At 31.4% G+C, this 17,500-nt stretch overlaps 1 protein-coding gene across 1 annotated transcript in view; it reads left to right on the forward strand.

The window, feature by feature from the left end:
- The window catches only part of LOC100575565 (facilitated trehalose transporter Tret1-like), a 46,612-nt gene that overhangs the window by 1,747 nt on the left and 27,365 nt on the right, over positions 1 to 17,500 (forward strand). Inside the window, exon 3 of the mRNA XM_029485206.1 lies at positions 1,828 to 2,013. Coding sequence (XP_029341066.1) covers positions 1,828 to 2,013 — 186 coding nt within the window. The remainder of the gene's footprint in view (positions 1 to 1,827; positions 2,014 to 17,500) is intronic.

Here is a 17,500-nt window from a genome sequence, read left to right on the forward strand (position 1 = left end):
ATAATATATTATGTAGTAATTTTTAAATAAAGTATCTATGTAAGGTTGTTAAAATTTTGCAGAAACTTGTTCAACCTTTCAAATTAGTAATAGAAAATCAAATAGGTAACCAAAAGTAATAAAAAAAACCAGTAATATATTTTATCACGCCTGCACTGAAAGTTTGGTTTTCGATAGCAGTTGAAGCGTTGGAAAGCAACCTTTTTCCTTTCAGCGGGCGATAATGTGGAAATCCTCATAGTTCCGGGTGGTAAAGTTGAAATCTCTAAAAGAGCCGGGTGGTAAAGTGGAATTCCCCAGAAGTGCTGGACGCGCATATCAAGCACAACCAGACACTAAAATCTATACCACGGTCCTTACAAAACATAAACTTTTAATTACATCATTTAATCATATTATAACCTCCTTGCATGAAGCGTATAAAAATTTTTATTTCACGAAATTTTTTTCGTAGAATAATCTGATTGTTGCATATATCTCTGAATAGTGTAGCATAGCATTAGCTTTGCCGTGATTACATTTTTTTATTCTTATTTTATTTTAATTATTGTTTATACTTCATTCTATACCATGGTCCTTACAAAACATAAACTTTTGTTTACATCTAATATTCATATTATAACCTCCATGCATGACGCTTATAATAAATGTAAACAAATCAATTCCATCATAAAATATTTATTCCGTAGAATTGTCTGGTTGTTGCATAGATCCGTGCATTACCTTTGCCGTGATCGATGAAGCAGATGCGTGACAAAAAATAGTATGTGTGGCTCGTTGCAGGAAGTCAATTTCAGTCTTGGACGAAATGTTGCACTAGATATTAAGCTTTTAAAAAAGCTTAAAATCAGTCAAAATATTTTTTAAATGTTTTATGTCTCTGCAGTTCTTCATTATTATTTTTTTTTTTTTTAAATGAGGTTTGCTTTTGGTTCACTAAACAAAGATTTTTTTAGATACACAAAAATATTATTAATAAGCAAAAAAAAAAACACGTACACAAACAATGTTTTAAAACCAATAAAATTAATACACTTAATCCAATGGGCAATTATGATAAAATTTTGATTTGGAATTTAAATACTTCGACTTTTGAAAAAAAAACTATAATAAATCGACCACGCTATTTAAACAAATGAAAGACACGTATAAAATATTAAAAAATATATAACTGATTCATCTTTGGACTCTCGACTACTCTCAAGTATCTCCTAAAGTACAGTCCATTTCCACTTAAAACATATTAGGTCATATATGTATTATGAGATTATCGTTGACAAATGATCTTCGGAATCTACCACAATACTGCGTATACTTTTACCTTTATTATTCTAAACATTATTAATTATTACTCTTTTTCGAGCCAACAAAAAATAGAAATTCTATTTATTAAACGTGTTACCCTGTTAAATAGTTAAAATATTTTATTATATAGTTTATATGCAAAATACAAAAAAAAAATACTTTAAAAATAACTAATAAGGCATAACAATGTTATGTTTAGAATATGCCTATTTGGGCTATCGCCGCTGTCTCTATAGTATTTATAAACACTCATTATATTAAAATTTTAAGATTGCGTCAAAAAGCAACTAAATTATGTAATCAATACTTTGTTCTTAATAGAAAATATAGATAAGCTATTATCATATTAAGTTAACTTATATTAAGTTCGAACTGATCACTCACAACTATTCTTTACTTTCATATCTCGACTTTCATAGTGTGATGGTTTTGAAATCTTAAAAAATAGCATTTTATAGTTTATACTTTTACTAACCATAACGATATTAATACGTAATACAAAACATTTATAATTTATTTCAGCAAGTATTACAGTACTTATATGTCCGATCGGCTTACTCATAATTGGAATACTAACGGACAAATTCGGTAGACGAAAAACTGTTCAAATTGTCTACGCACCAATGGCTTTAAGTTGGCTAATAATTACATTTGCTAACTCTTATACCACACTATTAATTGGAAAAATTATACTTGGGATCCCGTTTGGTGAGTTTTACAATATTTTATTTTTATGATTTATAAAATAATAATAGTCATAAAATAATAAATTTCAAAAAAGGACCGATAATAACAATATTTCTATTATTATAAATGATACAAGTTTTGACTTCTGAAATAGTGGAGTGTATGGTTTTGATCACTAGTAGTTCATCTCAAAATAATACATTAACATCACAAAAATAAAATACTGTTTTCATTATTCAGTTTATCTTGTCAAGAATTTTAAGTTCGTAAAAAAAAGTTTTTTTGCATATTTGAGAATATTTCATGGGTTAGGGAATATTTAACACATTTAGCATATTTTACAATATTTTGTAAATTGTGAGAATATATATTCATTTATTTTTAATTTTAATATACGTTACCCGGAAACATTTTTTTCGAACATTTACAATTTTTTTGTTTTTATAATTTTGAAAAAAATAAAACACACAGTTATAGTATTAAAAGTTATTATGCCGTTATCTCACAGACTTCTATATAATACTATAATATATTCTATATAATGTATCATATAGAAGTCTGTGCGTTAACTAAACATTGTGGCTAATCTGCAATCACGATCTAAGATATATTTGAGATATTTCAGTATATCTTAAACGCTGTGTATAGAGACCCGACCATCCGGGTATTGATAAGAGACCCGACCATCTGGGTATTGATAAGCACTACTATAAGCGCAGCGACGAGTGCCGCAAAACGTGTTATCACTGCACATACTATACAACATTTCTTAACCCTGTGACCCACTTGGGAAGGTGTTGCATAGCAAATCGGGGGATATTTTCGTTTTTAATTGTCCGAGCGAGCGCAGCGAGCGAGTGACCCCGCTCGGTGACTCGGTGCAACAAAAATGCAATTTTCTTAACCCTGTGACCCACTTGGGGAGGTGTTGCATAGCAAATCGGGGGATATTTTCGTTTTTAATTGTCCGAGCGAGCGCAGCGAGCGAGTGACCCCGCTCGGTGACTCAGTGCAACAAAAAAAATGCAATTTTCTTAACCCTGTGACCCACTTGGGAGGTGTTGCATAACAAATCGTGGGATGTTCAGTCAAAAATACTTTTAAAAGTTAATATATAATATATCAAGTACCGGCGCATGCGCAGTATGTACCCGGATAGTCGGGTCTCTATACACAGCGTATCTTAAATTGTGCCTGCAGTGCTGCCAGTTGTTTTTATATACTGATAAGATCAACATAGAGGTACGTTTATCAAATATTCAAATGTCCAATTTCCAAATTTTGTTTTACACTTTTGTAATTACATATTTTAATATTTACGAATAGGTTGATTTTAAAATTTAAAATTAAATAATTAAAAATCAGTCAATTTTAAAACCCCATTAATACAATGGATCAGGGGCGAACGCAGGAAAAAATTTAGAGTAGGAATATCATATTATTCATACTGTATTACACTTTTCTATATTTTATTTTAGTCACTTATACTATATACATAAATACATATTACATAATATTATAGATAATAATTAATAGCTAATTATTACAATTTGTTAATTTACATTATAAAACGAGATCTATGCGTCTTGGTTTTTTTTACCATTATGTCAATGACCTCTTCACAAGTCACTTCCATGTCTCAGTATAAGTTTAAGTAAACTTGTACATTAAACTTGAAGTCTACATCAGGTATCCAATTATGCACAAGAACTTCACATTTTTCAATGTCATTCAATTATTGCTTACGACAAAAATTTGCAATATCATTCGGAAAAATCTATAGATAAAATAGGTTGGTTACGCTGGCATCCGCAGGTTAAAATATCTACTCAAGACCGGTACCAGAATTTTTTATATAATTTGTACAAATTTGCAAACGCATTTTGAAAATTTGTACACCCCCCCAAAGGGTCGAAAAAATTTTTAGTGTCTGATTTAAAAAACTTTAAAATTGAACTCATTTTTAATATTTGCGTTTAATATTACGTCTTTAGTATAGCAATACAGGCTATAATACGAGACACAAGTATACGACAGTTTGTTGTTCGTTGGCATACTATGGTGTATTATATTGATTATTGAACAACGATACAATTTATAGAATTATCTAGATTCTAGATAAGACGGGTCGTTACGAATTTCCGGTAGACGGCAATTAGGTACACTCGTCGTCTGTCTACATTACGTACATCATCGGATTGGCGGCCTTCGTTGTCGATCAGTTATTAATAAGCTATAACATACTGTCATACTAACTTCGAAACTACATTATCATACATTTTATTGGTGATTTTACTGTATCCATTAATTTACAAACCACGGGAGAAGGGAAACTTTTTAATAGCTAATAATTAATTTTAATTTTTTTGAAATGTTATTAGTAATACATTTGTAGGTCAGATAATTTATTTTTTGTACCTACTATTTCGGGGGGTGTTTAAACCCCTAAATACTTATGTAATGCCATGTAATGCTTATCAGAGTAATAAATGCAAATATCAAATGTTATAAAGTCGTATTTCGAGGAAATAAATAAATAATTCCGATATATACCAGGTTACCAGCTAATTCGAACGATTTCGCTCAACAGGTGTGAGTACGTGTATGTTTCTGTACATTTCCGAAATAACACCAGCCAACCTGCGACCGCTGTATATAACATTGGTCACAATGACCGTGGGCCTGGGAATGATGGTGGAATGCATATTGGCCATTTTCTTTCGATGTCAAACCATATCCGGTATCATGTTCGCGTTGTGCTTGATCAATTTCTTGACGCTATTCATGGTGCCGGAACCACCGATGTGGCTCAGGGCCAAGGGCCGGACCGCCGATGCGGACGAAGTGGACAGGTGGCTGGATTTGGGCCACGTCACGATGGGGACGTCCACCACCGTGGCGGTGCCATCGGCTGCTGTGGTCGAACGACCTGTCTTGACCGTGGCGGCGGAAGCCAACGGGCCCGCGGCCGCATCGTCACCATACTGGATGCTGTTCCTGCGGCGCAACGTGTGGATGCCGACGGTGATCACTTTGACGTTCTTCGTCTGCCAGCAGGGCAGTGGCGTGTACGTGCTACTGTTCTACTCGATGGACGTACTCCGGGACTGCAGGGTGCCGTGGGACAGCAACACCGTTTCACTGTTCCTGTCCGTGGCCCGGCTGATGGGTGGCCTTGTTTTCGCGGCGATGCACCGCGTCGCGCGCCGGAAGCTCGTCATGATTTCCGGTGGATGTATGGCCATCTCACTGCTCATAGTAGTTGCCTACATGAGAGCGTTCGCGGGCGTCCAAGACCCGCCATTCGCAATGACGCTCATCGTCGCATTCATAATGTTTATGTTCTTCGCTCTGCTGGCCATTCTGCCCATGCCCTGGATACTGTGTGGTGAAGTTTTCCCAATGGCGGTAAAAGGTAATAAAATCAAATTTAATTTTTATTCTATTTTTACGATATATAGCAACTTGCAACTAGCGAGGTGGGTAAAGTTGTCATTTGTGTTATCTTCGCCTTATGTATAGCGCTGAAATCATACGGGAGCCGAGCGTGGTTGTCGCAGGCTCAATTTAAGATATTATACAGGTTACTCAACGGACCGTTTCTTTTGTTTTCCAATTAGTTCTTCAATATTACGGTCAATAAGAAATCCATCCAGCTCCCAAGTGAAAACTAATGTAATTAAATAATGTATATTTGCTTGATATATTTAATTCAATACATTTATATATACTCGCGCCACCGAGAGAGTACTATTCCTTCGCGCATCCAAATGATCGAGATCCGTGGTTTCGTACCCAAATTTCTCCCACTGTACGTCCAAGTTTCCGCCGTAAATACCCCCACTCACTAAGCGGCGACGGTGGTGGCAACAGCGTCGGCGATGGTGGCGACAACGGTGTCGGCGGCCCGCGTTGACGGCGGCCAGCAGTTTGGGAGATTTAGTGGTGGGAATGCGCGAGAACGGACGAGTTTTGGTCGCCACCCAGAAGTATACTCTCTCGTTGGCCGGACTATAGTTACATTTACTCAGGGTGCTAGAAGTTGAAATTCTTCTTATGCTGAACAGCTGATTTTTAAGCTGTGTGCATTACCAGAGGTGGACTGGACCAGGTGGCAATAAAGTATTAACTGCTAGTTGATCTGTAACCAACCATTCCTCTGCGCATGACTCGGGATTCGGGAGACCAATTTCTATTTGTTGATGACTGAAGAGTGACCTGTATATCTTAAATTATGGTTAGAGCTGATGCGATCACTATTATTAGTTCCATTATTTTTAGCTAGTAGCAAGCCTGTGTGAGTTCTAATATTATTTTTTCAATATCTAACTTCGCTGATTTTAATTAAGTGATGAATTCTTTTGATTACACATAAACAATTATTAGGATTATATTTATTTGGTCCAGTGTGTGCCGTGTGGTATAAACAGAATGATATACATTTTCAAACGGTGTTTGTTTGAATATGCATTTCCATGTAGATTAGATCCTAGATCATAGTTTTTTTGTTGTGGCATAGTGTAGGGAAAAGGTTTTTTTATAATAATAAATAAAGATAATAAATTGTCATTCAAACCATTTTTAGTAGATAAACGAAATGGATATTATAATATCTTTACAGGAACTAGCCATTTTACTCATCCGGTGTGTGTAAATTAGCCACCTGTGTTTTAAATTATTGTAAAAAGTTTTCCATAATATTATATATAATATCCTACTATTTCTCCTATTATTCCCAAGATTAATTTGACTAATTTATAGCATAGTTTTTTTATTATATATTATATTATATTCATATTTATTGCAGGTGTTATGAATGGAATTGTACAGACATGTGGATACGTCATGTGGTTTATGATTTGCAAAATATATCCATCGCTGATCTCAAATTTAGGAGTGGAAATCGTTTGGTCAATATTCGCTTTCTTCTGTATATTAAACGTGTTATTTGCCATATTTATTATGCCCGAAACCAAAGGCAAAACTCTAGACGAAGTCTTGTTGTATTTCGAACCCGAGAAGAACATTAAGAAAATCAACATTCCGTAATACTACCTACCTACGTTGATTATTTACTTATGGGAACCGAACATATTTATTACATATTTTTGTGGTTGCTTTTACGCATAGATATCGTTTTATTTATATTGAGTTATTATTATTTCTACTAATATTTTATTATCTACGTTCAAGAGATATTTTCCAATTGTTTAACAATTGTGAATCAACATCTTTGACATTTGCTGATAAAGCTAGTAAATAGTGATAGTAAATCATTTTAGTTGACTCTAAAACTGTACGTGTATATTTTATTAAGATTATCGTTTATCTATAGGTACCTTACTCATTTTTTTTTTTTTACATAATCTTACTCATGTGGTATGTACTTTATAGCATATATATTTTTACCTTTTATCAATATAGTTATTAGGAATGCTTATTTGATAGGTGATTTGTTTGTTTATTAAATTTACAAAAGGAACCGATATTATATTATATTCAGCGTTAGGAGTATTACTTAATTTCCTCTTTATCTTCTAATCTCAATTACTTAAGCTATTATCAAACACTAACACTAACACTATTTATAAAAATGTAACTTTCTTAAATTAGCTGTACAATTGGAGAGATTCGATCAATATAATTTTTTATTAAGACTGAGACATGTATTTCGCGGTCAAAGCCCAAAAGTCTGCTATTGAAATATAATTTACCAGTTATCGGGGTTTTTTGATCTTGATTAATATATTAATTTTTTAAACTTTCGCAATTTTCATCAAACGTGTAATATCAACTCATGAAGTAAATAAGGTAAATACACCTACTATATTAAAAATATATTTTCTTTATAACAAATTATCAAACTAAATAATTTATTTTTTTATATTTTATTATAACTTTAAAAAGAAAATGTAGGGTACGTTTATAAATAAAATAAGGGGATCATAACACAACTCTGATGGTCTGAGCTTATAAATATACATAGGAGTATATTTTAATATAACCTATGCCAATAATTAACTTGCTATAATATCATGTTTTAAGTAGTGTTTTGATTTATTTCCTCGTTTTGAGTTGTATATGTGACTACCGATCGTGTTTATGTGATCAAAATTATAAATTTTATAATTTTTTTTTTTTATGAAATGTTTTTGTTAATTCTTACTAATTAATTAATATAGTTTGTTATATTTAGTTAGAAAACTTTAAGAATATTCATTTATATCTATGATTTGTAATATTTAATTAGTGAAAAATTCACGAAACAATAAAATGTTTTCCAAAAAGTATTATATGTTTTAACCTAACATGAATTAGCCAATAGTTGACCCTAAAAAGAATAAAGATAAAGAACTTAGTAGGAATTTCTTAATTAAACGATATTTGTAAATTTGTAATATATTATTATGTGATACTTTAATAATTTATATAGCTATATGCCTATATACAACGTGTTTGTATATTTTACACTTAATATACCTAGGTATTAAGAGACATTTTACTTCTGAGTTCTATGTATATTGTTATTAATGGGATTCGAACACCAATATTTTATGAATTTGTTATAAATATGATTTAGGACGTGACTATTATCGTATGCTCTTAATATTCATAGTGAGAGAACAAGTAGTCAATTCGCCAACCGAATGTAATTTACGTTAATGAGAATTTATTATGATACTTATAATATTATAAACACAGCTCTTAAAAATACCTGCATTCGTAGTAAAAGTAGAAATAGTCAATTCGCCAACAGAATTTAATTTAAGTTAATGAGCAATTATTATTATACTTATATTCTAAATAGACAATTGTATAACTGTGTGATAATACTATAACTAGCCTATAATAGGATGATAGTCACAGAACATTGCAAAAGAGTAAATAGATAGGTGAATTAGTTTGATAATACGAGATAATTAATTTAGACAGTCATACGGAATGCTGGAATAACTCAATAGGTATACATACATAATAATACTATAATATGAACGCATTCGCTTTGAATGGCAAAAAATATTGTCGAAGTGCATACTGGCGCGTGGACGTTGTGTATCGGATCCCCTTGTGTAAAAGACTGTCTGCTATAACGATTCTGTATGATCCTTATATAGAGTGATTTTATGTAATCCACCAATCCCTTTTTTTGATATGCATCGATTAATACGTAATGTTAAAGTATTAATGTGTTTATGATTTTATTTTATTTTGTGCGTTGAGACAAAAGGTGCTACTGGTAATTTATTGTGTTGTTTTTACCGATACAATATTATTTTATCAATAGCTAATCAAGAACAATCAAAATATTATGAATTCTGTGTTACAAAGATTCATTAGTGTGTAGTGGTGTCATGAAAAAAACTATTTGAATAAAAAACAAGTTTTAAATGTATGTAACTTTGGGTGGGTAGCTCCAATATTTGTTTTTTTGTTTTGGCTATTGATAACCTGTAGTTATAATTGATAAGTGGTAGTTAGGTTTTTAGTTATTTTAAATTCAGATTTGTATTTTTATGTTGGAAACGCTAGTTAGGTAAAAAAAAAAATATTTTTATGCGTGAAATTTAAGTTTCTACGGTTTGCATAATCGACCTCCCGAAATTTGATTTTGATGATATCTCGCCGTTATCAAAGTCGGGAAACCTGTCCCAGCCCCGAACCCATATATTCTGAGGCGCAAAGCTTCCATACGAGAATTGCCAGTAAGAATTATATCTAGCGCCCAACCGCTCAAGTGGTCGATTTTTTTTTATCTCTATGCTTTTTTTTTATGTAAGGCAACTTAGTATGATTTAGAAATTGACGGGTTAATAAAAAATGTAAAGATTATTGATAAGTGAATAATGATACAAAATAGTTTGCTGTTCGGCCGCTGGAGCATTAACTGTAATTATCACAGTATAGAACAGCTGTTTCTGTATTTGGGATCATTGGGCTTCACCACGATTTAAGATGGACAGGTTGCGCAATGCTCTATACGAAACCAAAATATGAGTAGAGGTGAGTAGTTTAATGTTTATGGGCTTATATTTTTATAACCACGGGCCCGGATTTCAATGCCCTAAAAAATACTTTTTAACCCCAATAATGTCTTTACGAAATTACTAAAAAGTTCTTGAGCAAACAAAAATATGAATTTAATGAAATAAACGTGATTATGACGATTATGATGCAATACCAACTGACCAATTACTTGTTACTGGGCCCGGACGCATATAAGCATATAACAGCCGTTAAACGATAGATAGATAATGACGTTACTGATGTACCTATCGAATTAATAAATAGTACGATCGTCAAACTATGAATGGTCAGAACAAAATGTTTTGAATTAGGTACTACCAATTAAGTTTAAACTGAAAATGTATACCATATTATATAAATGCAAAAATTAAAAGTAAAAATTAAGAAAATTACCTACAAATTACAATCATTATTGCTCAAAAAATTCCAAAACTAATAAAAATGCAAATAAAAGTTTAAGTTTTCAATTTTTTAATGCATGAAACGGTATTTGTACTTGAAAAGAATTGTTAAGAACTTTTAAAAAAATAATGCATTTTGTATTAAAATGCTGGCCCTATATTTATAGGTTAGGTTATAAGTATTTGACGTTTAGTAGAGCAGAGTGGGTCATATTGGTCTACTACCATTTACCAGTCTTGTAAAGTATTCGAATTAATGTATTCCAATAAAAGTATTTGTGTACTTTTATTTGTTTTTTTTATTCATTAAAAAAATGCTTTTTTTCGGTCCAGAAAAATAGTTTTAAATTTGTGACATGACATATATTATATAAATCATGAACATTAACTTTATTTTTTGAACGAAATATAATATATTGGCCCATGATATGATTATTTTTATAAACACCAATGTGTTGTATCCCGTAGGTTATAAATAACTTATGATTACGATGTATTTTTAATTATTAATTAATACATGTTAATTAGTTAAAAAAAAAAGTATTCTAATTGTATTCGAATACTTTTTAAAATATTCGAATACGTATTCTGAATACCGTAATTCTTATTTATTCGAATATGTATTCCGAATACAAAATAAAAGTATTCTTTAAAAGGCTGCCATTAACCAAGGTGTTCTAAATAATCATCAACAATAATTAATTTATCAGGTGGATTATTTTTAACCAGCCCGGGGGACATAATATGCACCAGCCCACTGTACAATTCCACAGTAGCATAGTGGCCCAATCCGGCCCCTGCAGCCGGTATAATGACAGGGGGGGGGGGGGTAAAAATCACCTATTACACTAAATGAATTTTACCCCAGGCGAATTTTGGTTGTTGCATAGATCCCTGCATTACTTTTGTGCGTGATCGATGAACGCAGAGACGTGACTAAAAAATTGCATATTATTATGTCTTGCAGGGCGAAATGCAGCACTCGCCGCACACGTCACCCGCGACTGAAATAGCTCACTACCCGCCCTTGCCACACAATAAACTATAGTATAATCGGACGAGTTTTCACTGTTTTCAGATAATTATATAGGTACCCAAGTGATGTACGAAGTTTTACACTCAAATATATGTGTTATGTGCGCAAACTGTTATTATATTTGTATGCGATGATTCATCATTAAAGTCAAATTTAACCCATCTATAATAGTGACCCACTCAACAACTAATGTACAGCAGAGTGGTAGCTACCTTTTGATATATTTGTTTTGGCTGTGTTAAATTTAAATTAAATTATTAATCTATTCTTAGATATTGAAATAAATAAATTAGGAAATAAAATAATATATAATTTATTAATTAATTAAATAAATTATAAACAAAAAAAATTTAAATATATATAATATTAGACAAAATTGAAAATACTCAAGATGAATACCATCACGATAACGATAAAGACGAAGTTATGGATATTTATGAGACAAATAAAGAAACAAGCCCTGAAAAAATGGGAGATCAAGAAAGAGAAAGAGACGAGCAAATACACATGATCAAAATACAAATAATTCCCGCTAGTGTTCGAGATACAGGTATAAAATAATTAACAGAGAGTTATCTAAAATTATAGTTGTAAATCAGTTGCCCTTGTCATATTGTTCAACTAACGGTTTTCATGATTTCATGTAGTAGAACCAAACTATATACTATGAAAAAAAGAAAACATTAAAACTAGATTAAAAATATTATCTTCAAAGTTCAAATATTGAAGAACTTTTTAAAAATGAATTGCATGATACACATGTGGTACAACATACTGTTGGCCATTGATTACTCAGGAATATTATACTACAATGAATGCCCATATAATAGATTTTAAATGGTATGTTAAATAATTTATATTGACGGCGAATTGACTACATAAATAATGGATAAGAGTCATACCGCAGAAAATCTATCAGAACAACTTAATATAAATACTTTTGAAAATTTGGATATTAGTGATATCACTAACAAAATATTAGCAATAGTAACCAATAATGCTAAAATTATAATTAAATGCTATTTCTTTGTGTGCAGCACATACCCTACACATTTCTGTAATTTATTATGTCTTAAAAATGAAAATAAGTTAATGTAATAGAACAATGCAATACAATTTTAGGACATTTTAAACAATCAACATTAGCTAAAACACTTGAAGAATAACAAAAAATACTTATCTTATCGAATACAACTTTACTTAAGAGTTGTAAAACAAGGTGGAATTCTGTATACTTTATGATGAACGTCTCATTTTTAATAGATATGTAATATTCAATGTTTTAACAAGTCGAAGATATACTTAATATATAACATCTCAGTCTATGACTCAAAAACTCGAAATGAATGGTTATTTATCAAGTTTCTTATGCAATTTCTTAAACCTATATAATTTATTATTCTTCATTATCAATGGTTAGACCATTATTATAACAAATTATTGAAAATATTGTTAAGTAATATTTCTGTATTAATGTTTGGTTAAATTGGTTAACTTGCTCATTATTAAATATTAATAATTAGGTTTTAGGTATTATCGTAATTTCTGTACTATTTTTTTGTCAAGCTATTAGCTTATTTAATAATTTTTTTTTTTTGTAGCATTATAGACCATTTAGGCCCTTTACTGCCAATATCAAATTCTTCCACTCTTCTCTATTATATGCATACATTAGGTCTCCATGCCAATCTGGTATTAACTCCTGGATATCTCTTTTGACTACATCCAGCCAGCGTTGCTTCGGTCTGCCGCGATGTCTTTTCCTGTTCAAGTTGTTTACGAGTACCTTCTTGACAATACTGTTATCCGCTCTCCAAACGTGACCAGCCCACTCCAGTCTTGTGCCTTTTATAAATTGTACTAAATTTCCCTTTCCATATAATTGTTGTATTTGTTCTTTTGACATTCTCTCCCACACTTGGGTATCAGGGTTATAAACGGGACCATAGATTTTTCTTAACACCTTCCTTTCAAATATATTAAGTTTATTCTCATCTCCTGCTGTTGTAGCCCAAGTACAGCATGTATAGGTCACAACTGGTCAACGTAGTATATAGCTTCTCTTTATTTTTCCTAGATAATAATTATGACCTAAGCAGATGTGACATAGCAAAATAACATCCATTCCCAGCTTTTAAACGGAGTTTTATTTCATTATGCATACATTTTCTGTTATTTATGTTGACTCCGAGATATTTGAAGTCATGTACTTGTTGAAATGATATCCCATCGACTTCCAAGTCTGAATCATCTTCATTATCTCGTGCTTCTCTAGTCATGAACATATATTTGGTCTTCTGGTTTATAGTCAACCCTATATGTTTGCATACTTTCATTAGATCTGACATACTGTTTACGGTATCTTGCCTCGTATCACCCAAAATTATTATATCATCCGCATATGCTAGGAGGGTATGGTTCTCATTTAATTCTATTGTTTGTCGTCGTGGCATTCTCCTTAGCACACTTTCTAACGCTAAATTAAATAAAACAGGTGATAGTGCATCACCCTGTTTTAGTCCTTTACCAACTTCAAAAGGGTCTGATAGCTTTCCTTGAACCCGAACCACACATTTTGTGTTACTGTTGCATAATTTTATTAAGTTAACTATTTTATTTGGGATACCTAGAGTTGTCAGGTTTTTCCATAGTTTATTCCGAATTATACTATCATATGCTTGCCTGAAGTCTACAAATACTGGATGGATATTTTTATTATATTCGTAATGTTTACTTAGTATTTGTCGTAATGTGAATATGTGATCTATCGTTGACTTCCCTTTCCTAAATCCACACTGGTAGTCTCCAACCATTTGCTCTGATATATCTTGTATTTTTCGTAGGAGACATATAGACAGGACCTTATACCCAACATCTAAGAGAAATATACCTCTATAATTTTCTATGCATTTGGGAATTGGGATCACCTTTTTTAAATATTGGACAGATAACTGATGTTCTCAATTCGGTTGGAATTTCTTCTTTACGCCATATCATAGATATAAGATTAAATATCCCATCAGTTAGGCTTGGATCTCCAAGCTTTAGTAATTCTGCGCAAATTCGGTCCTCTCCAGCAGCCTTATTATTTTTAAGTGATTTAATAATTGATTCTATTTCTGCTCTGTTTGGTTCTAATTCTTCGTTTCTCAAATTGTTGTTTGTGGATTCTCCCATTCTTCGTCATCTTCTCATTGGCTTAAATTGGGTTCGCTATTCAGAAGTTGGTAAAAGTACTTCCGAAACTCCTCTGCTTTATCTTTAATATTTGACAATAGTACTCCTTCACCATTCAATACGAATTGCGTTGTTGGTTTGAATCCATTTTTTAACGTTTTACACTGCCTAAAGAATTCTTTAGGGTTGTATCTATAACTTTCCAATTTTTCAATCTTTTCCTTTTCCATTTTCCTTTTTTCTTGTCTTAGCACCTTATGCGCTTCTTTTCTCTTTTTAACATATAACTCCACATTTGGCTGAGTTGGGTATTGAAACATTTCTAATCTAGCATAATTGCGTAATTTAATGACTTCTGCACACTTTTGATTAAACCACTGCATTGCTTTACACCTAGAAGGTTGCTTTATCATGTTTTCTGCTACCTTCAGGACTAAGTTCTTAATTATTTCCCACGCAGTTTGTACTTCCGGTTGCTCTTCTAGTCTATTCGCATGGGTATCCAGTGCATCTTTTATTCTTAGCTGAAATCGTTGAAGTATGCTTTCCTCTCCTAGTTTATCCACATTGAACCTAATATTATTATTTGTTTTTTTTCTTTTCGCTTTCCAATGCTTATTTAATAATATTAAATATTAATAATCTTGCTAATGTTATTATTATTCTTAATATTGAATAGATAAAAATCATGTGTGTCCACTTGTTGGACATTTTATTTCTACTAATGCATCAATTTAAATCAATCATTCCATCCTGTGACACTGAAATTTTTTAATGTTTATAATATTTATTTTTCTTTGATGTCTTAAAATTATATGAAATAAATATTTTCTCGATCATTAATAGTTTGTTAAATAATGAGTGTACCTTGATGAAAACAATAATATACAATTTACATATATTATATATAAACTGAATTTTCTACTATATATTTTCTAACCACTTTTTTTTCTGAATGCTATTCCTCTCATTGATGTCGCCTTTTTGTTCGTTTTCATAATGATTGTACTTCACTTATTGATAATTTAAATTTTTCTAAAAATTTAGTCTGTAAACTTGACATCAGTTATGTTGTCAAATGGATCAATTTCCTCCAAAACAGCACCGTTATTTTGATCAGGTCTTGCTGGTGCTTTAATTATAGAGCGAATTAATGGTTGACAAAAGAGATAACGTCACCTTTTTCGACATAGTGCTGACTCATGTTTTCAAACATTTTATCGTTTTATAAATGTACTCGGGCTCTTCGTTGTGATATTATGTTCATTAAATAATGATAAACGGCTGATATCAGAATTTGTAAAGTGTAACAGCAATATTACATCTCAACTCATAAGATCCTACAAATTTTGCTAAAATAGAATTCTACAATTCTGGAACGTTGTTTTTATAATTAATTAGGCATTCCGTATGGTATATTAAACTTTTTTTATTTTAGTTATATCATCCCAAATACCTATAGCCTCTTAAAATCTGGAATACGGTTTTTTTTTCATATACATTCTGCATTATACAATATAATAAATTATATATTATATAATATAAAAATATATACATAATATAATAATGTAAATAATAAATTATATTAAAATAAATAATTAATGAAATATTAAACCGTATGAACTTTTATATAAAATACATTATGTAATAATAACATATTTTAATTTTTAATAAAAATAGTTAGCTGTATGTAAGTTTTTTGGTAAGCTTTTTTATATTATTCCATATCATGTATTATGTATAATAAAATAAATATGCAATATTCTTACTGAGTGGATATGAAAAATATTTTATAATTTTTTTGAGGGAATCGGAAATTTCGACATGGCTGTTTTGGCGCGAAGACATTAACGCTGGCGATTTTGGCACGGGGATATCTTGGCACTACGCCGCAGATATTATATTTATATAAAATTTTAAGAATAAAAAATAAATAATATTATATTAATATTATATCAAAATATAAAAATTAATAAAAATTAATATATAAAATAAAATTTTAAAAATACAAAATGGTTAAATAACTTAATATATATGCTAATGATTTGATAATTATTTAAAAAAAAAAGCTATAATAAATAAAAATATAAAATGATGTAGGTATTACGTATTCACTTACTATTTTATTTAATCGACAATTTAGGTCAGTTTATTTTTAAAATTTGTTAGGGGGACTCCCTCCAGCAGTTAGTTGTGTTATAAAAACATCGTGACCTGTTTGAACCTTCTCAGGCAATTTATAAATGCCCAAATTGTTGGGCCGCACACTATAGCCAGGTATGCGGCCGTTCCAATCACGACACCGGACTATGCAGGTTCAAAAATTATTCATGTAACACATGCGGGGCGGTGGGTCATTTGGCACCCATGTGCAAAAATAGAGGTACTAAGCACAAGTCGCAAAATAAGTTTTTGACAGAAAATGAGCGGCCAGGCGATCACGAATCTAGCGTAGAATTAATTGATTCTTTTTTGCAATTAACGATATTTCCCGAGATAAGCTTAAAGTAGCTCCGTACCGCGTAAAGTTAATCATTGGAGGTAGACCTATAGCATTCGAAATCGATACCGGTTCGGTGTATAGTATTATTTCCGAGTCGACGTTTAAAGCGCTAATAGGTCCAAAGGTAATCGTAACTAACGACGTGGAGTTGTCAGATTACGTTGGTAATAGAATTACACCGATAGGCAGTCACAAGACCATCGAAAGTGTCCGTTATATTATACAAATGTTCATAACAGACAGCACATTGGAATAGCTATCTTTTTACCGGGTGGTGGGTTATTATCATATTGTCTGTTCCAGAGAGATGTCCGTTAAGCTTAAGACAATGTCATTGTCATGTCATGTTTCATTGTAAAATATATT

This window comes from Acyrthosiphon pisum, chromosome X, assembly GCF_005508785.2.
Source record: "Acyrthosiphon pisum isolate AL4f chromosome X, pea_aphid_22Mar2018_4r6ur, whole genome shotgun sequence".
Lineage (NCBI taxonomy): Eukaryota > Metazoa > Arthropoda > Insecta > Hemiptera > Aphididae > Acyrthosiphon > Acyrthosiphon pisum.